Raw genomic sequence first — 19,496 nt, 5'->3', positions numbered from 1 at the left:
AAGGGAGATTAAGGTAAGTAGAGGAGTGGAGGAAACAATTCAAGTTTATGGTTCAAGGCTCAATTTAGGGGGTACAGTCATTTTAATACAACCCTGTACAGACTTTGCCATTTTTTTTATGAAAACATGTTGACTTGTTTGCAAATTGGTTCAAGTCAAATACAGTGAACCCTCAGCACCATTGGGATTGGTGGGGGGGGGAGGGGATATAAGGTTTGATGGTTGATGGCTCATTGTCAAGACTTCAGGAGCTCAGGATATAATAGACTTGATTTGATTTGTCCGAACTAGACATTAATGGGCAAAATAAAAAATATATATATATTTTGGTTGATAAATTTTAGAACCATGCAGGTGCTAGTTTAGAAGTGCTGGACTACACTTACCAGTGCCTTTGTCTCTTTTTTTACCTTTTCCAATTTCTTGAGCCAGGTTGGGCCAGACATAAATTTTGGGGCACAGTTAATATGTATATAACATCTCATTCTTAACTTTTGATTGGTGTTCAAATTCCTGTGAATAGGAAAGTAATTAATATTAAACAGCAATTAACAACAGAAGTTATTTTTAAATATTAGGTTTAATTTTTCTATTGGACAGTTGTTCCTTTTTCTTTTTATTTGCTCTTCACCCACTTAATTTTTACACACCCTACACCAGGGGCTCGTCCCACCTTATCAAGACAAACGGTAAATTCTGACCCGTTCCCCCTGCAAGCAATAAGTAAGGACCACATCCCTGATAGCAGAGGAAAGAAAAGGTTGCGTAAATGGCGAACTTTGTGTCTCTATTGCACTCTGTTTTGCTTTGTTTCTCAGTTTTATGTTGTCCTTCTACTATCGTTTTATACTTCCATTCAAGCAGGGCCGACAAAAGTAGAGCGACAAGATTTGGACGCTGATGACGCGAGCTGACGATTTATTTTATACAGTCGTCGGACATCGACGTGAAAAATATGACAGAAGAACAAAAACAAAACAGATTATTAAACCATAGTAATGAATATTCTATGTGCTATCGACAATACACCATACAGTCATATTGATAGACACAAGTAAATCAGGTGCATAGTTGTAAAGTGAAATAATAAAAATATAAATATAAATATAAAAAAAAAAACAGTGAAATAAAAGTAGTGAGTAGCTCCTATAAATCCACTCAAACATGTCTAGAATACATCGCTGGATAAAACCTCAATCTTATCATCATAAAATGCAATTCTCAATTTAGTCCCAAGTGTAAGTTCCTTCAAGCTTCAAGTGCATATCAAAATTGACTAACACTAACAAAGTATCAAATGAAATGTATAAATCTTACAATATACCTGTAGTATATAGACCTGTGTAAATTGTATAACACAAGGCAATCTACTAAACCCGGCTGCGTCTCACATGTGGAAGCAGGTCACTTCGCCCAACAACCATTTCGCCCAACTGCCATTTCGCCCAACCTTACCATTTCGCCCTACCAGCCTGGTCATTTCGCCCAACCAGCCTGGTCATTTCGCCCAACCAGCCTAGTCATTTCGCCCAACCTTGATTAAATATGATACTTCAGTAAGGAAATGTTTGGGAATTGTTAACGTTACGGGATACGGACCGAATATTAAGGAAACTGGAGGATGGATCAGTGTTTTAGGGGTTAGGTTTGATGGTAAAGGTTCGGGAAATGTTAACTTTAGGGGATACGAACCGAATATTAAGGAAACTTGAAGTCGTGGTTAAATTGATTACATATGTGATAACATGTGTGGTTACATTGATACAGTGGTTACATTGATTAAATATAGTAATTCAATATTACGGACAGGTTTTATAGTTTAATTTTTTTTTCAATTTAATAAGGAAACGTTCGGGAATTGTTAGTCGGTAGGATTGATCAGTGTTCTAGGGGTTAGGTTTGATAGGTTTTTATGGAGACCGATTCCCCTTTGTTTGTATAACATTAAATTAACACTATGTAGAACTAGATAAACGATACCCTTGATTAATGCCTGGCGGACTTGATAAAGGCTTGACCGAAGTCATCAAGCATAACAATAGCTGTGGGTTAAACCAAATTGAACTAGTGAAATAGAAAAGGTGATATTCCACACCGATTCCCCTTTGCTTGTGTAATAAAATAACTTCCATTGTATGCGTAACCGCCTAAAGTAGTGTAATCCACCCGTTATGCCTGAAATAACTGCTTAGACTCCGATCGATATCGAGCGGACCTCACTTTTTTTACTTACCACGAAGTAACATAACCCAAATAAATCAAATTGAACTAGTGAAATCGAAAAAGGAATATTATTCTGACTGAATAAATTAGTACAAAAAAAAGGTTGGGCGAAATGACCAGGCTGGTTGGGCGAAATGGTTGTTGGGCGAAGTGACCAGAAAGCTCGCATGTAGATACCTTCTCACGTAGTATACTGATCCCAGAATCAAAGCTAAAGGTAGTGACATTGAATCAAATTGCCATCATTTCCATCGCTCCTGAGAAAGGCACGCCTGTAAAATAAAAAAAAGGGTTTCAAGATGGTCGAAACAGTGCCAAACAATCCGTAACATGTGCACATTATAACAAATCAAATTAATCATTAGGCAATTCATGTTCTGCCTAGTAATATACAGTGTCAATCATTTTTTTTCAATTTCAGCAAGTTAGTTGGTATAAACTCACTCATGACAACAGATAATCCTCATCTTAAATTCTAAATAACCTGGAGGTCACGCAGCAAGTTTCGTGACTAAAGTTATAGGGGGCGCAATTGCAAAATTAAAAAGGTCAACACCACCATGTGCATTGACACCAGCGGCCTCGAGGCATGTGGCCAGTTTTTTGAGGCCGAAAGCAGAAGAAATAAATGTGAGGGGAAAATTAAAAAATGTGTCATGATTAAGAGTCATTTGGTCCGTCGTATGTATACCATTGAAAGCTTTTGTACTTCCAATCGTCAATTTTAGCACGTTTTTCTCAGACCTCATGGATTGCTAGGAATGAGAACATCGGGGGAATAGGTTGGAGAACACGGGAGAGGGAAGTGAATGAACACAAATTGTGGGGGGGGGGGAGGGGTGATGGAGAAGAGCGTAGGACTGGGGGACAATTGAAATTTGAATTGTTGGTGGAATCTATCTGAGTAGCCTTCAAAACAGTTTTTCATTTTTTTCCCACAAATGTAGTTGTCATATCTGATCAGTGGAGATATTTAATTCTCATGCTAACTGTATTTTTACCCACACATTAATAGTGCACACTCCCCCTCCTCCCCCCCAACCCTACTCACTCAAACCCCCTTTCTATTTTTCCTACTCTCATTGAATAGAAGCATTTATGTCACTTCTGGGAATGTATTATAGGGCTGATCAGGATGCTAGCATATGTATCCATTCAAATATGCAAAATGCAATTTACAGAGATGATTTTACTTCATCAATGGTAGAGTGCAAAGGTATATTATATTAACTGCTTGGCATGTTGTTAGGGAAACCACAGTTGATTAGTTGCCGGCGTCAAGCTACAGGGTATTGTATAGTGATGAATTCATGCATGACCACTTTACATTTTAGTATTGTCATGAAGTGTTGCACCATATAGGTTAAAGTGCCTGCAATTAAGCTACTGTAGGTTTTACATTGTGCACTTACAGAAGTATAGTTGAATATTTATATTCTAAATGTAGTTAGTTCTTGTGGAGTATTCTTCAACTCTTTTGCTGTTAGTATCCCAAAACTTTGCTCTTTGGGTAAAACAAAATGTTGGAAAGGCACCTATGTCAGAATTTCATATTTGCTTGAAGAAAATTGCAGTATTACTAGGACTACATATACCATTAAACTTGATGACTTTGGAGTTAAGTACAGTGGCCGAGTGGTTAAGGCGTTGGACTTAAGTTCCAATGGACATGTGTCCGCGTGGGTTCGAACCCCATCTGTGCTAAGTAATTTTTTCTCTCTTTGAATTCGATTCCAAGTTTAAAATTTATCAATTATTGGAGAAATTGTTACTTTAAAGGAAGCTTTGAAGTTTAATTTAATCTTCCATGTTAATTTGATGACTTAATGGCATAGAGGATAAGGAGTGTGACTCGAAAGGGATTGATGGAATTCCTTACTGAGTTCAATTCCCAGTCTAGCAAGATCCAACTCGTAGTAAGCAATTAGGATGACTGTAGACACTTTATATAAATTTCTAGATCTCGGCAAAAGTCATCAGTGCTGGTGTATCATATATTCTGTTTACAGAATACAGCAAGATCAAAAGACATTGAGGGTTAAACCAGCTGTGATTGTAGGGCTATGGAGCACAGTGGCTCACCAAGAGTTAAGAGTAGGGCTATGGGGTACAGGGCTTCAATATAGAGTTAGGGCCTTGGTAGGGATTCAGTTGCAAAGCCAGGCAGGTGGTAGCCAGGAATCCTGATTTGAAGGGGTGTACAATTTAAGAACTGTTACAATTTTTTGTAATAATAATAAAAACTTCTTATAAAGTGCTTTCCATGAAATCTCAAAGCGCTGTACAGCAAAAATTGTTAAAGCTTAAAATTATAATAAAATGCACAATAGCATGAAAAGAGGCAAGATAATAAAAAACATAAAAGAATAAATCACTCTAAGCAATTAAAAACAAAAGTCTACAAATTCCTCTTAAAAATATTAAGATTGTTCAAATTGTGGAGATCTGAAGGTAAAATGTTAAAGCTTAATATTATAATTAAAAAAAAATGCACAGTAGCATAAAGAGAGGTAAGATAATTAAAAAGAATAAATCACTCTAAGCAATTAAAAAAAAAAAGTCTACAAATTCTTCTTAAATATATTAAGATTGTTCAAATTGTGGAGATCTGAAGGTAAAATGTTAAAGCTTAAAATTATAATTAATAAAAAATGCACAATAGCATAAAGAGAGGTAAGATAATTAAAAACATAAAAAGAATAAATCACTCTAAGCAATTAAAAAAAAAAGTCTACAAATTCTTCTTAAATATATTAAGATTGTTCAAATTGTGGAGATCTGAAGGTAAAATGTTAAAGCTTAAAATTATAATTAATAAAAAATGCACAATAGCATGAAGAGAGGTAAGATAATAAAAAACATAAAAGAATAAATCACTGTAAGCATTCAAAAAATATGTCTTCACATTTTTCCTAAAAGTATTAAGATTGTTCAAATTGTAACTTGTGAATTCAATCTTGCTGGTGGCACAGATGGATAGGGGGAGGGGGCACAGTCGCCCAGCAAGCAAATTACTTGTGGGGAGCTGCCATCAGTTAGAGCAGGGAGTTTTTATGAATTCCCTGGTTAGAGGTTGGCATGCCGTCCCTGGCTAGATAGCTACTTGCAGTGGGGTGGCTAGATGATGGCACGTCACCATGTGCAACACATGGGCCTGCCACTGGTGATATGAAGGTGTCATGCCACCGTCAGCTAGGCATCAAGGTACTGCTGCTGGTGAGCCTTCCCCAATTATAAGGTACTTTCGGAGGTTACAGTCGGTAATAATTTCTCACTCATTAGAAAGGCGAGCGATGACTTCAATTCAGATGACCCTTTCACATGCCATTCAATATTTAGAAAGTAAACTCCATGTTTTCTCAAGGGGACTCTCTCCCCATCCCTTCCCCCTCCCCCTTTTAGGGTACTTTGTTCATCACTTGCTTTTGGTGGAAAAAAAAGTTAAATTTCAGGTAGAGTAGACAGACCTTACCATACCATAGTGTAATTGTGTACATCAAAATACTGAAAATAGTCTTTTGTGTTTTACAATCATTTATGTCCTTGTTTCTGGGCATGTTATTGAGTGGTATTTTAGGACTTACCTGCATGCTACTATATATGTGTGCATATGCAGTTTTACAGAGATGACTTTACTTAATCAATGGTAGAGTGCAAAGGTATATTATATCAACTATATACTATACACCTGCTCAGCATCAATCTGATTAGTTTCAAGCGTTACACTCCAGGATATGGTTTGTTTATTCATAAGTTACTAGTGATGAATATGCATGACCCACTTTACATTTTAGTATTGTTATAAAGTATTGCACCATATAGGTTAAAGTTCCTGTTATTAAGATACTGTAGGTTTCACATTGTGCACTAAGCGAGGTATAGCTGAATATTATAATCACAATGTAGGTAGTTATTCTTGTGGAATATTCTTCAACTCTTTTGCTGTTAGTATCCAGAAACATTGCTTTTTGGTAAAACAAAAGGTTGGAAAGACAGCAATATCAGAATTTCATATTTGCTTGAAGAAAATTGCAATATTACTAGGACTACATATACCATAAAACTTGATGATCTGGAATTAAGTACAGTGGCCGAGTGGTTAAGGCGTTGGACTTAAGTTCCAATGGACATGTGTCCGCGTGGGTTCGAACCCCATCTGTACTAAGTAATTTTTCTTCTCTTTGAATTCAATTCCAAGTTCAAAATGTATCAATAATTGGAGAAATTGTTACTTAAAAGAAAGATATAAAGTTTAATTTAATCTTCCATGTTAATGTGATGGCTTAATGGCAGAGTGGATAAGGAGTGTGACTTGAAAGGGATTGATGGAACTCCTTACTGAGTTCAATTCCCAGTCTAGCAAGATCCAACTGGTAGTAAGCAATTAGGATGACTAGACATTTTATATATATTTCCAGATCTTGCAAAAACCATTGCCATCAGTGCTGGTGTATATTACATTCTGTTTACAGAATACAGCAAGATCAAATGACATGGAGGGATAAACCAGCTGTGATTGCAAGACTATATGTTACAGTGGCTCACCAAGGGTTAATGAGTAGGGCTATGGGGTACAGGGCCTCACCATGGGTTAAGAGAAGGGCTATGGAACACAGTGGCTTACGAAGTGTTAAGGGCAGGGCTATGGGGTACAACGGTTCACCATGGGGTAAGAGCAGGGCTATGGAGTGCTGTGGCTGTTACAATAGTGTGTTTCTGTGACTTGTGAACTCATTATTGTTGGTGGCACAGATGGAGGGGGATGGGGGGAGCGCACAGTTGCCCAGCGAGCAAATCACTGGCAGCAGATTTTGTGGAGAGCCTATCAACTAGAAGATGCTTGCTTGCTTGCCACAGGGTGTTTAGAAGATTACATGCCGCCATGGCAACACATTGGCCTGCCACTGGTGATTCTAAGAAGTGTCATGCCACCATCAACTAGGCATCAGCCTACTGCTGCTGGTGAGCCTTCCCCCAATTAAAAGGTACTTTCGGAGGTTACAGCCGGTAATAATTTCTCATTCATTAAGAACTTAGGCGAGGGATGACTTTAAATTCAGATGACCCTTTCACATTCAGCAGCCATGGAAGCTAGAGCTAAAAATATATTTTGTTTAAATCTTGTTTGAACATATATGCGATTCAATATTTATAAAAAAAAATCCATATTTTCTCAAGGGGAATCTCTACCCAACCCCCCCTTTTCAAGCATGTTAGATGAGGAATCCATCCTGATTTACACAGATTTCTTTCATTATCATCTCTTTTCCTTTACATATACGCCTTACCTTCCCCCCTTTCTCTTGAATTTTGATGTTGTCAACCCCTCCCCATCTCCCAATTGGTGCTGACAAGATGTTGAAACATTTCACTACAAATTAGTTTCTTGAAATTCATAGAAAAATAACCAAAGTGCTGCTCATCTGTAGAAATCTGGTTTAGTGTTCACCAAATCATGTTTTATGTCAAAATTTGAGGAATTTTGTAAATGATCACAGGAAACAAATATTTTCAAAAATTTATGTGCAGGACATTGTACAAACACCTTTTAGGGCCATGCAAATAAAAATTTGTTATGACCAATAATTCTTGTTATTTGCAATTATTAATTCCCAACCACCCCTACTACTCTCCACTCATAAGATATCAAAACTTTGTCCATTCATTTGCATAAATTTCTCCTGTCAACTTCCACAAAAATTTTCCCATAATTGTGCCAACCCAATTCATTGTCTGGTGATCAGGGAAGTTCACATTAATTTTCAAATTTTCATCATTAATGCCCCCAAAATAACATAAGGGTCACCAAATTCAACACATATGAAAGGCTTTTCTACTTACAATTTCATCCAGACATTTTCCTTCTCTGGAACTTTTAGCAAAGTGACCAATTCACAATCTTGATATATATCTATAATATCAATATGAATGGTACTTTTGATAAAAATTGATACCTCAGTAAAATTAGGCGCAAAGCTGATATAAACCGAAGAATTTACTAAGTAGTCCTTCAGAGCTTTGATTATAATTTTCGAGCTCACCGGACTGGTTTTCTTCCCCCGGCAACCAGAGAAAACCACCTGTATACAAAATGAGCTGTGTGCAGAAAGGGCCATGGACATTATAAACAAAGTTTGAAACCTGGGTAAATTATTTACTGTAGTATGTATGTGGCTTAACCGGTGACATTAGAAATACAAGTCTCAGAGTTCATGTCTAGCTGCACCAACCAGTATTGAGCTACCCAGTCCACAGTTGATGGTGATGTCTCTCTAGTCAAGAGTCAGTACATGGGATGCTATGGAAAGCGTATTGATTATGCTGCCACTCATACAGACAATTTTTTTTTTTTTTAAAATCTTCAAAATTTTGAGAGAACAAATTTCATAACATCAAACTATTTTCAAATTTGAAATATATGTTTCTTAGTTTAGAAAAGTTCCTTTGAGGCATTACGCTTCCTTACCGTCACTTGTATGGAATTCTGAAGATGGAGAAAATGTCTAACAATTGTTTAAAGGCAATCCTCTTTCACCACTACGCTTATCCCTTTCAAGGATCACACCAGTTTGATTCAGAACAATATTATCTACAATATGGTAGTTGAAAGAAGCGTGTTCTTCACGTCCATAAGATGCATCACTACAAATAGATGTTATTTCTAAGTCTGACCAACATGTAATATGACCTACGATGTGGAAGCTGAAAGAAGTATGGAAAATAAAGTTTTGAATGTTGTGTATGACCAAATCATAAACTGCGAAATAAACATTAGTTTTTTCTTCGTTTTTTTTTAAAGAAGCTGAGCATGGGTGTTCTTCATGTACAAAAGATGCATCGAAACAACAGGTGTTATTTCTAAAACATTTGACAGACATTGAATTGGCAGTAGCCCCACCCCAGTTCAGTCCAGTACAAATGCCTCCAAATATGCTAGATCGTCAAGTAATGGTCACGAATGTTGACACTTCAAGGAGCCCTTTATCGTCACCCTCAAAGAGGGGCGTGAACTTATGCAAAGCACAAAATCTTTATTCATATTATTATTGCGTGTCATGTGAGATATTTCTTCCACAGAATGATAGCGACCGTCTCGCAGTGTATAAACCAATCTAAGGCTAAGTGATTGTTCACTGTGGCTGAATAAACATTTGGGGGGAGTGGGCCCAATTGGCAAACCTGATTGGCTTCTTTGCTTTTGCGAAGCAAATTTTCCAAAATCAAAAGAAAACATAAGATTGCTTGGGAGAAATGTGCAAGACCCTATTATCAATCGAAAGCGTTGCCGCGGACGTTCTCTGAAGTACAGGAAATAGATACAGGAAAATAGCTTTGTGAAAAAGAAAGGTACACTAGGCTGTACATACTAGGGTCTAAACAATACTAGAGATTTTTATGCATCTTTTTGTGAAGATTTGTATATCCTTGTGGGGAACCAGGGGCCACCAGAGTGTAACCAGCTCAACTAAATTTATAGATCTTTTCAAAGTACTCTTTTCAAAGTACTCTGGATGAAGTTGGTGAACTAGGAAACTGGGGGACATGATATTGATGCTGACCCCACCCAACCCCTGACAATACCCTATACCAGGGTTGTCCAACCTTTTGCAGAGAAGGGCTACATGGAATGATTATGATGGAGGGGGCCGCATGAACCCTACGCTCGATTTTTCAATTTTTTTTGCCCGAAGCCCAAGGCAACAAAATGTGAGCACTGCGCGCGGAGCGCACTGATTTATTTTCCTTCCTGATAAAACAGATGAATAAAGTTCAGCCCCCCCCCCCTCCGCTGAGAGAGTGTCACACAAAATGACCTGTATGCATTTTTTTGGACCCAGAAAGTTTGAATGATTGATTATATAGCTTCAGATTGTTATCAATAAATCTGCTCACTTAAATTTCGCACCGTAGAGCATCTCTGGCGGGCCGGACGCAACCCTGCGGCGGGCCGGACTGTGGCCCGCGGGCCATAGGTTGGACAACCCTGCCCTATACCTACACTCTCCCTTTAAAGGAAAGGAATGTTGAGGCTCCCTAATTGTTTTGAGGGTTCTATGTTTCAAGGAAAATTGTCAAATGCCTAAGAAAAAAGCTCATTCAGAAACAAGTATGTACAATAGTTGAAGGTTTTAAATCAAATTGCCAAAAAAAAAAAAATTAAGAAAAAGCTAACAGGAAGTCCTACTATTGATCATCTAGTACGGCTTGATGCCTTTCCTTGAACAACTGGCTGAATATTATTCAATGCTCTGGGTACTTTTGCTAGTTTGTTGTTATAAACCATATCTTAGGTTCAAGCTGTCTCAAGTATTTAGTCCAAGTAAATATTCCAATTGTAAAAAAACAAAAAGCTAAAAGGAAGTCCTATTATTCATCACAAAGTATGGCATGTCTGTCCTGTGAACTATACTGGCTGTGGATATTCAACGATATTGGTAATAGTGCCTCTGAGTCATGTAGAAACTATGTTTGTTATAAACAGTCATAGCTTAGCTTAGCAGGTTAATGGGTGTGAAGACTCGCGCAAAAAGAAACGTCTAATGCCGGTAATTTGACCTAGTTTTGAATGAGGTATAACAGAAGTGTTAAACACCACCATCCATCTCAGAAAATACACACACAGCTTGCTAATGTCAGTAATTAGACTCTAGTGTACAGTCAGTACATACTGATGTGGTCAATACCCACAGCACAGGATACAAACGAGTTTCATTACAGTCTGCATTTTGTAGCGACACGAACAAAACGTCACTTGCAAGCAAAAGAAAGTTTTTCAGATGGCTGCACGTGGTTTGGGGCGAGTCTTCAATGCCTTTAAATTGACATGGCCTTTTTTTATAAATATAGGGATATTCAAAGAACAGCTCATACAATCGGCAGACACTTTTCAAAATCCACAGACACTCCCTGGAAATCTGTCACTGTGATGGCATAACATGGTGGCATTTTGAATTATCTCTAGTATTGATTTTCCTTTAAAACATAACATAATGCCTGAGAGCTGTTAATGAGCAAAGACCTACAAAATGTGTAAAATTTGTTCCTGGCTTAATGTTTGACTAGCCATTGGAAGCCATCTGCCTCTCAAATATTTTCACACTTGTTCGTCATTCCAACAATCCTCCAAAAAGGTAATACAAACATGAAAAATGTTGACAAATTTAGCTGTTACAGGTGCTACAATATTTTATTGAATAATTTGGAGTGTAAAAATTATATGGAAGTTAATCATTTCCAGAAATATAACTGTCCTAATGTTTGAAGTTCTGCAGAGACTTGGTTTTGGGAGCAAGTGCAGATGTCAATAACGTAAGTAATGACTTTCAATGGACATTGACTGAAATAAAGAATTCCCAATTTTTCACATTTTCATTGGCAAGTCTGCTGAACTTTTTGCACATGCAAAAACCGAATGATTAGCAAATGTAACTCAAGGAGGCAATTGAGTCCAATCACCATCTTACACCTTTTTCATTACATTTATTTCGTCTATACATAAGAACAATAGAACAAGCCTACCTCCAAGATAGTTACGGAAAGTGTTTTAGAGGAATGGTTTCAACTTCATTTCTTATAATGCTGCCAGTTTTTCAATACATTACCTCATTCTGTGTGATATAGTTATATTGACTAGGATAGGTGATAGTATGTCTAGCCGTGGCCTGATAATCTATGTAGATCTAACGTTTGGCCTTCCCTCCAGGAAAATATATGTACTTCAGGCACAGCTTGGATAATTTGACAGACTAACTAAACGCAGTATTGGCCTAGTATTACAGTGTGTTGAGCACAGCGAGCAAGCATGTTACAAACTTACACAGTGTTACCCGCCCTACAGTACTATGTTAGTAAGTTCGCTCAATCACCAATGACATGAAATCGGTTCACTCTATACTTTGAAAGAATGCTTTACATATATCCCTTATTTAAGCTACATTTTCAGAAGCAAAGAACTATCAAGTAAAACATTTCATTCCTACAAGTACAAGATCCTATGCTGTACCACGTCTACACACTTTTTTGTAGATAAATGTACGTTACAAATACAATATGCCTCCGCCGAAAATTGGATTGTTTATTTAGTCTACATTATTTAGCCTACACGTACCACCATGGAGGTAAAACAGTACTACATACGTGTTACATAGAGTTTGCTCTTAGTACGGAATCTTTTAGGTGCAGTGTAAATACAAAGCCATGTACATTTACATTAGCGATTCCTCAAAGAATTATCGTTAATGATTTGAAGCCTATCCTTGAAAGTATTCTGTTTTTTTCTGGTTTGCAAAATCATTGAGTAGTAGAAAGAAGGAATGGGTGTGAATTATTAAGTTATTCCATTTCGGGAGTACAAAAATTGTGCGTTTACTAACTGGTGAGCGTAGTAGCATATTCTTTAAAGCAACACAATCATTACACGCAAAAAGATAATGATAGAATAATAGATAATTTCTAACTTTAAGGATTCATTCATTCATTAATTAAATGCAGAATGTTGATAGGATCAAGTGCAGAAGAGACGAGTTGACAAGTATTCTACAAGGTATGACATTAGGCTCATAACATTATGATAAATTGTGAGCTTTATTTTTTTATTGAATTCGAATCAGTTTTAATAGCTTTCATGTTGTATCGTGATACGAATTAGTTTATTAACTATTAAAATTGCACTTCAAGTTAGAATCCAAGAACCAATCAGTATTACGTTAGCCTAGCCAGACGTATGTCACATTTTTTTTAATGTCTTTTCAAATAACTGGCATATTCATTAAATGGCATGTTAACACTTCCATAGTATTTATTCGTTCTTTGTTGTGCATTTTAAAAAACATGAAAAGCACGTTAATGTACAGAATTTACCATCTTTTAGCGAGCAAAAGTAAGATCCCATCTTTTCTGGGATGATTACATGTTGTCAATTTTAAAAATTCAAATAAATGACCGTTTATTCATGATAGTGCATATAATAACACTTTGCTACCCATTAATTTAACTAGTACGATGGCCGAGTGGTTAAGGCGTTGGACTTAAGTTCCAATGGACGAATGTCCGCGTGGGTTCGAACCCCACTCGTACTATAAGTTTTTTGACTTTTTTTTGCATTCGACCACCTTTTTTTCTCGTCATTAGAAAAATCGTTGTGCAAGAGCCCATGCTCTTGCAAATAGACAGAAACATGATAAAATAATATCTGCCACACTTTTAAGAAGCAAAGGTAACTTAACATTCATGATCAACAAAAAGAACACACCACATTGTCAGCATCACAATTTTCACCACTAAATCATCACCACCACCACAACCATCATCAATCTGATCACCAAAGCATCAGTATTACAGCTATCATCACTATCACCACAAACATCGGTCTTGATGCGATCACCACCCTTGCATTATCAGCACCTCCATTAAAACCTCACAATTATCATCAACCATGGCACACTGTGACTCTCAATTACCATATTATCATCATTATACGCTTCTCCATAATCATCATCACCACCACTACAGTGATCAACACCACAGGCATCATCACTTTCGTAATGACATTGATTTCCACTACCACAATCATCACTACAATAAACACTATCACCACTATTACGACCATTACTACAATAATTATCATCACCACAATCATCAAATACAATCACTATCATTGCCACAATCATAGCCATAACTACATCATCATCACCTACATCACAATTATCAACACCATCACTATCATCACCATCAACATTGTCACTACCACAATCATCACTAGCATAACTATCATTAACATCACAACTATCATTAACATATGCTCCACCACCATCACAACAATCATCAGCGTCTTCACTATCATAACCACATTGCTCACCACCACAATCATCATCTCTTTCACAATTACCACAATCATATCATTACTACAATAATTATCATCACCACAATCATCAATACAATCACTATCATTGCCACAATCATCCCCATAACTACAATCATCATCACCTCCATCACAATTATCAACACCATCACTATCATCAACATTGTCACTACCACCATCATTACAACTAGCATCACTATCATTGACATCACCACTATCATCAACATAAGTTCCACCACCTACACAACAATCATCACCATCTTCACTATCATGACCACATTGCTCATCACCACAATCATCAATACAATCACTATCATTGCCACAATCATCTCCATAACTACAATCATCACCTCCATCACAATTATCAACACCATCACTATCAACATTGTCACTACCACAATCATCACCACTAGCATCACTATCATTAACATCACCACCATCATCAACATATGCTCCACCACCACCACAACAATCATCACCATCTTCGCTATCAGGACCACATTGCTCACCACCACAATCATCATCTCTTTCACAATTACCACAATCATATCATTACTACAATAATTATCATCACCACAATCATCAATACAATCACTACCATTGCCACAATCATCTCCATAAGTACAATCATCATCACCTCCATCACAATTATCAACACCAACACTATCATCACCATAAACATTGTCACTACCACAATCATCACCACTAGCATCACTATCAACACCACTATCATCAACATATGCTCCACCACCACCACAACAATCATCACCATCTTTGCTATCATGACGACTTTGCTCACCACCACAATCATCATCACCACTATCATCTCTTTCACAATCACCACACAATTATCATTATCATAACCACTTTGATCCACCTAGACAATCATTATTATAATCAAAAAGTGTACAGTAATTTACAATGAGATTTGGTTTGCAGATCCACCATAGTGAGAATTATATTCCTTTCATTTGTGGTAGAGGTCAAAGGTTACTCCAGATCAAAGCGGTCAAAGTATTAAAACCTTGCAAACACATGAACTCCAACTGAAGATGGAATGACCTTCATACTTGGTTTGTATTGATCCAGCATAGAGTGTACAAAAACCCTTTTAGTGTTTGGAGGTCAAAGGTCATTACAGTTTTGCTTTTGTTGATCCAACGATAACAAATAAAAACATAAAACAAGGTGGCTTCAAATCCTGGCTGGAGACCGGTCATATAAACATACTCAATAAAAAAAATCTAAAAATACCCTGCATAAGTTTTCTCTTTATCTGCCAAAATAACATTATCAATGCCATTTTAAAAAAGTTAAACAACCTAGAAAAAAAAATAGTATCCATTTTCAGCTTTTGTGATAATAACACAACCAAAGTATGCCACCACTAAAAATCCTTTATAAAAACTGTTTATAGTTTCTGATAACTCAATCAAAAGAATTGTTCCTTAAGCTTCTCATAAACAGCACTTCATTGGATAGACATTCAACAGCATTTGTCCTCAAACGATTTGTAAAACATTGTTATGCGCTGCAGTCGAGTCTAGTGATCCATCTGAGAAACTCTCTGAATGGTCTGTATAATTTGACTAAGTTGTCAGTCACTTTTGAATTGATGATCGTCACTTGTTTTCAAGTCTGATCGTTCCTTCTCCAAAATTGAAAGGTGCAGGTATACAAATAGAACCTGGACTGATAGCAGTGGGTTTTAATGGTCGGCATGGTATCAAAATTATATTTCTGGGGAATTTAATCAGGCTTTTAAAAAGTGTATCGTAATCTGCAGACCAATTTTCATGTAGTGTATCTTTCCTGTGATTACAAATTATATTTGTGGGGAATTTAATCATGCTTTCAAAAAGTGTATCGTAATCTGCAGACCAATTTTCATGTAGAGTATCTTTCCTGTGATTCATATTTGTCTATGTCTGTGCGTTGTTGCGGTTTTGCCTTTCGGGGAGGGTCTTTGTTGTGTCTTGTTTGTTTGCAGTTTTTCTTTTTCAGCTCCTTAGTTCATGCAGTTGTTAATGTCAGTCAAGTATTTTATCAAGTCTAATGATTGAACCAGACAAAGGGTGTGTGTTTTTTTTTCCTTATTTTTTTTTTACCATGATGATTTCAGCACCTCAGTTGCAGTTGTTAATGTCAGTCTAGTATTTTACAAATTCCAGCAATTGAACCAGACAAAGGTATTTTTCTTTTCTTTTCCTTTTTTACCATGATGATTTCAGCTCCTTAATTGCAGTTGTTAATATCAGTCTAGTATTTTACAAATTCTAGCAACTGAACCAGGCAATTTTTTTTTTTTTTTTTTTTTTTTTTTTTTTTTTTTTTACCATGATGATTTCAGCCCCTTAGTTGCAGGTGTTGATGTCAGTCTAGGATTTTACCAATTCTAGCAACTGAACCAGAAAAAGGTTTTTTTTTTTTTACCATGATGATTTCAGCCCCTTAGTTGCAGTTGTTGATGTCAGTCTAGGATTTTACCAATTCAAGCAACTGAACCAGAGAAAGGTTGTTTTTTTTTTGATTTTTTTTTTTTTACCATGATGATTTCAGCCCCTTAGTTGCAGTTGTTGATGTCAGACTAGTATTTTACCAAATGTAGCAACTGAACCAGAGAAAGGTTTTTTCCTTATTTTTTTTTTTTTTTTTTACCATGATGATTTCAGCTCCTTAGTTGCAGGTGTTGATGTCAGTCTAGGATTTTACCAATTCTAGCAACTGAACCAGAAAAAGGTTTTTTTTTTTTTATTTTTTTTTTTTTTACCATGATGATTTCAGCCCCTTAGTTGCAGTTGATGATGTCAGTCTAGGATTTTACCAATTCTAGCAACTGAACCAGAGAAAGGTTTTTTTTTTTTTTTTTTTTTTTTTTTACCATGATGATTTCAGCTCCTTAGTTGCAGTTGTTAATGTCAGTCTAGTATTTTACCAATTCTAGCAACTGAACCAGAGAAAGGTTTTTTTTTTTTTTTTACCATGATGATTTCAGCTCCTTAGTTGCAGTTGTTAATGTCAGTCTAGTATTTTACAAATTCCAGCAATTGAACCAGACAAAGGTTTTGTTTTTTTTTTTTACCATGATGATTTCAGCCCCTTAGTTGCAGTTGTTAATGTCAGTCTAGTATTTTACAAATTCCAGCAATTGAACCAGAGAAAGGTTTTTTTTATTTATTTATTTTTTTTTTTACCACGATGATTTCAGCTCCTTAGTTGCAGTTGTTGATGTCAGACTAGTATTTTACCAATTCCAGCAACTGAACCAGAGAAAGGTTTTTTCCCTTATTTTTTTTTTTTTTTTTTTTACCATGATGATTTCAGCTCCTTAGTTGCAGTTGTTAATGTCAGTCTAGTATTTTACAAATTCCAGCAATTGAACCAGACAAAGGTTTTTTTTATTTATTTATTTTTTTTTTTACCACGATGATTTCAGCTCCTTAGTTGCAGTTGTTGATGTCAGACTAGTATTTTACCAATTCCAGCAACTGAACCAGAGAAAGGTTTTTTCCCTTATTTTTTTTTTTTTTTTTTTTACCATGATGATTTCAGCCCCTTAGTTGCAGTTGTTAATGTCAGTCTAGTATTTTACAAATTCCAGCAATTGAACCAGACAAAGGTTTTTTTTTATTTTTATTTTTTCTTTTTACCATGATGATTTCAGCTCAAATTCTATTTGTGGTAGAGGTCAAAGGTTACTCGAGATCGAAGCGGTCAAAGTATTAAAACCTTGCAAACACATGAACTCCAACTAAAGATGTTAAGTAGAATGACCTTTATACTTGATTTGTATAGATCCAGTAAAGGGTGTACAAAAACCCTTTTAGTGTTTGGAGGTCAAAGGTCATTTTTTGTTGATCCAGCTTTAAAAAATTAAGGCATAAAACAAGGTGGCTTCAAATCCTGGCTAGAGAGGGGAAAATATATTTGTAATGGGCATTTTGAATTGAAAATGTTGCCTGCCTTGCTTGTTCATAGTCCCTGAGGACTTGGCATAAAATTGGACTTACCAAAAGAATATAAAACTATTTTTGAAAAAAAAGTCAGGAATGGTAAATAAGTTTCTTTTGTTAAAACTGGCTGATATTAATATTAATATTCTTTATCACTGGACTGCTCCTTTAAGGCTATATTGACAATGATGGCAGTGAAAGCCTTTAATGTTTATGAAAATCCACTGTTTTATAGATTCAAATAAGTCAATCGAAAGAATTGTTCTTTTAAGCTTCTCATAAACAACACTGAATTGAAAAGACATTCAACAGCATTTGTCCTCGTAAGATTTGTAACACAAGGAGTCTTGTGATCCATCTGAGAAACTCTCCTAATGGTCTGTGCAATTTGACTAAGTAGTCAGTCACTTTGTAATTAATAATCCTCAGCTGTTTTAAAGGGTCTTGCTCAAGAATTAAAAATGCAGGTATAGAAATTGAACTTGAACCTGATAGCTGTGCTTTTCTGACTGTCAATACAATATCAACACTAACTTTGTACCTAAGGTCATTCTCTGTGTTATGCAGTGACAAAGGAACTGTTGAATCATGCGTTTTTCCTGTTCTGGAAGATATGGTATTGTTTGTTTCAGTGTTACTTTTGTTGTTGTGCCTGTTACTACAGCGAAAAGGGGAGAGATCCCTTTGCCGTGAATATTCATGATAAAAAGTGCCAACGTCTGTTGCAATAGTGAAGTTACTGTACATTAAAACAGAAATTAATTAAAATGTAATACAACAAGGTACTGTGGCCGAGTTGGTTAAGGCGTAGGACTTAAGTTCCTATGGATGAAATAATCCGCGCGGGTTCGAACCCCGTCGGTACCATAATTTTTGGGTTTCCCTTCTCTTTATCTGCCCAATTAATAATTATCAATGCAGTTTCAAAAATATTAAAACAACCTAGAAAAAAAAATTAATATCCATATTCAGCTTTCGTGATAATTACACAACCAACATATACTTAAATCCGGTCACAAAAATAACATACTCAATAAAAAAAAATAACCTGTACAAGTTTTCTCTTTATCTGCATGCCCAAAATAACATTATCGATATGCCGTTTCAAAAACTTAAAACAACCTAGGAAAAAAAAATCATATTCAGCTTTCGAGATAAAATAACAAAACCAACATATACTAAAATCCTATCACAACAAATTAATTAATATAAAAATCTAACAATAACTTGAACAAGTTATCTCTTTATCTGCATGCCAAATTACATTATCAATATGCCGTTTCAAAAAATTAAACAACCTAGAAAAAAAAAAATCATATTCAGCTTTCGAGATAAAATAACAAATCCAACATATACTAAAATCCTATCACAACAAATTAATTAATATAAAAAATCTAAAAATAACCTGAACAAGTTTCCTCTTTATCTGCATGCCAAAGTACATTATCAATATGCCATTT

At 36.0% G+C, this 19,496-nt stretch overlaps 1 protein-coding gene and 4 non-coding genes across 6 annotated transcripts in view; all 5 read left to right on the top strand.

The window, feature by feature from the left end:
• LOC139964995 (uncharacterized) overlaps positions 1-19,496 on the top strand; it is a 202,447-nt gene that overhangs the window by 163,902 nt on the left and 19,049 nt on the right. Inside the window, exon 18 of one of the 2 annotated variants that reach the window (XM_071967131.1) lies at positions 6,696-8,778. The exons of the other annotated variant lie outside the window; for it this stretch is intronic. Coding sequence (XP_071823232.1) covers positions 6,696-6,715 — 20 coding nt within the window. The 3' untranslated portion in view covers positions 6,716-8,778. Of the gene's footprint in view, positions 1-6,695; positions 8,779-19,496 lie in introns of those variants that run through there. 2 annotated transcript variants of the gene reach the window in all.
• Trnal-uaa (transfer RNA leucine (anticodon UAA)) lies at positions 3,845-3,927 on the top strand. Its single transcript has one exon. It is a non-coding gene; the product is annotated as a tRNA-Leu (tRNA).
• Positions 6,305-6,387, top strand: Trnal-uaa (transfer RNA leucine (anticodon UAA)). Its single transcript has one exon. It is a non-coding gene; the product is annotated as a tRNA-Leu (tRNA).
• Positions 13,219-13,301, top strand: Trnal-uaa (transfer RNA leucine (anticodon UAA)). Its single transcript has one exon. It is a non-coding gene; the product is annotated as a tRNA-Leu (tRNA).
• Trnal-uaa (transfer RNA leucine (anticodon UAA)) lies at positions 18,818-18,903 on the top strand. The gene has a single exon. It is a non-coding gene; the product is annotated as a tRNA-Leu (tRNA).

This window comes from Apostichopus japonicus, chromosome 23 (assembly GCF_037975245.1).
Source record: "Apostichopus japonicus isolate 1M-3 chromosome 23, ASM3797524v1, whole genome shotgun sequence".
Lineage (NCBI taxonomy): Eukaryota > Metazoa > Echinodermata > Holothuroidea > Aspidochirotida > Stichopodidae > Apostichopus > Apostichopus japonicus.
The sequence above is the reverse complement of the archived record's forward strand: the minus strand, read 5'-3'. Positions and strand labels throughout refer to the sequence as shown.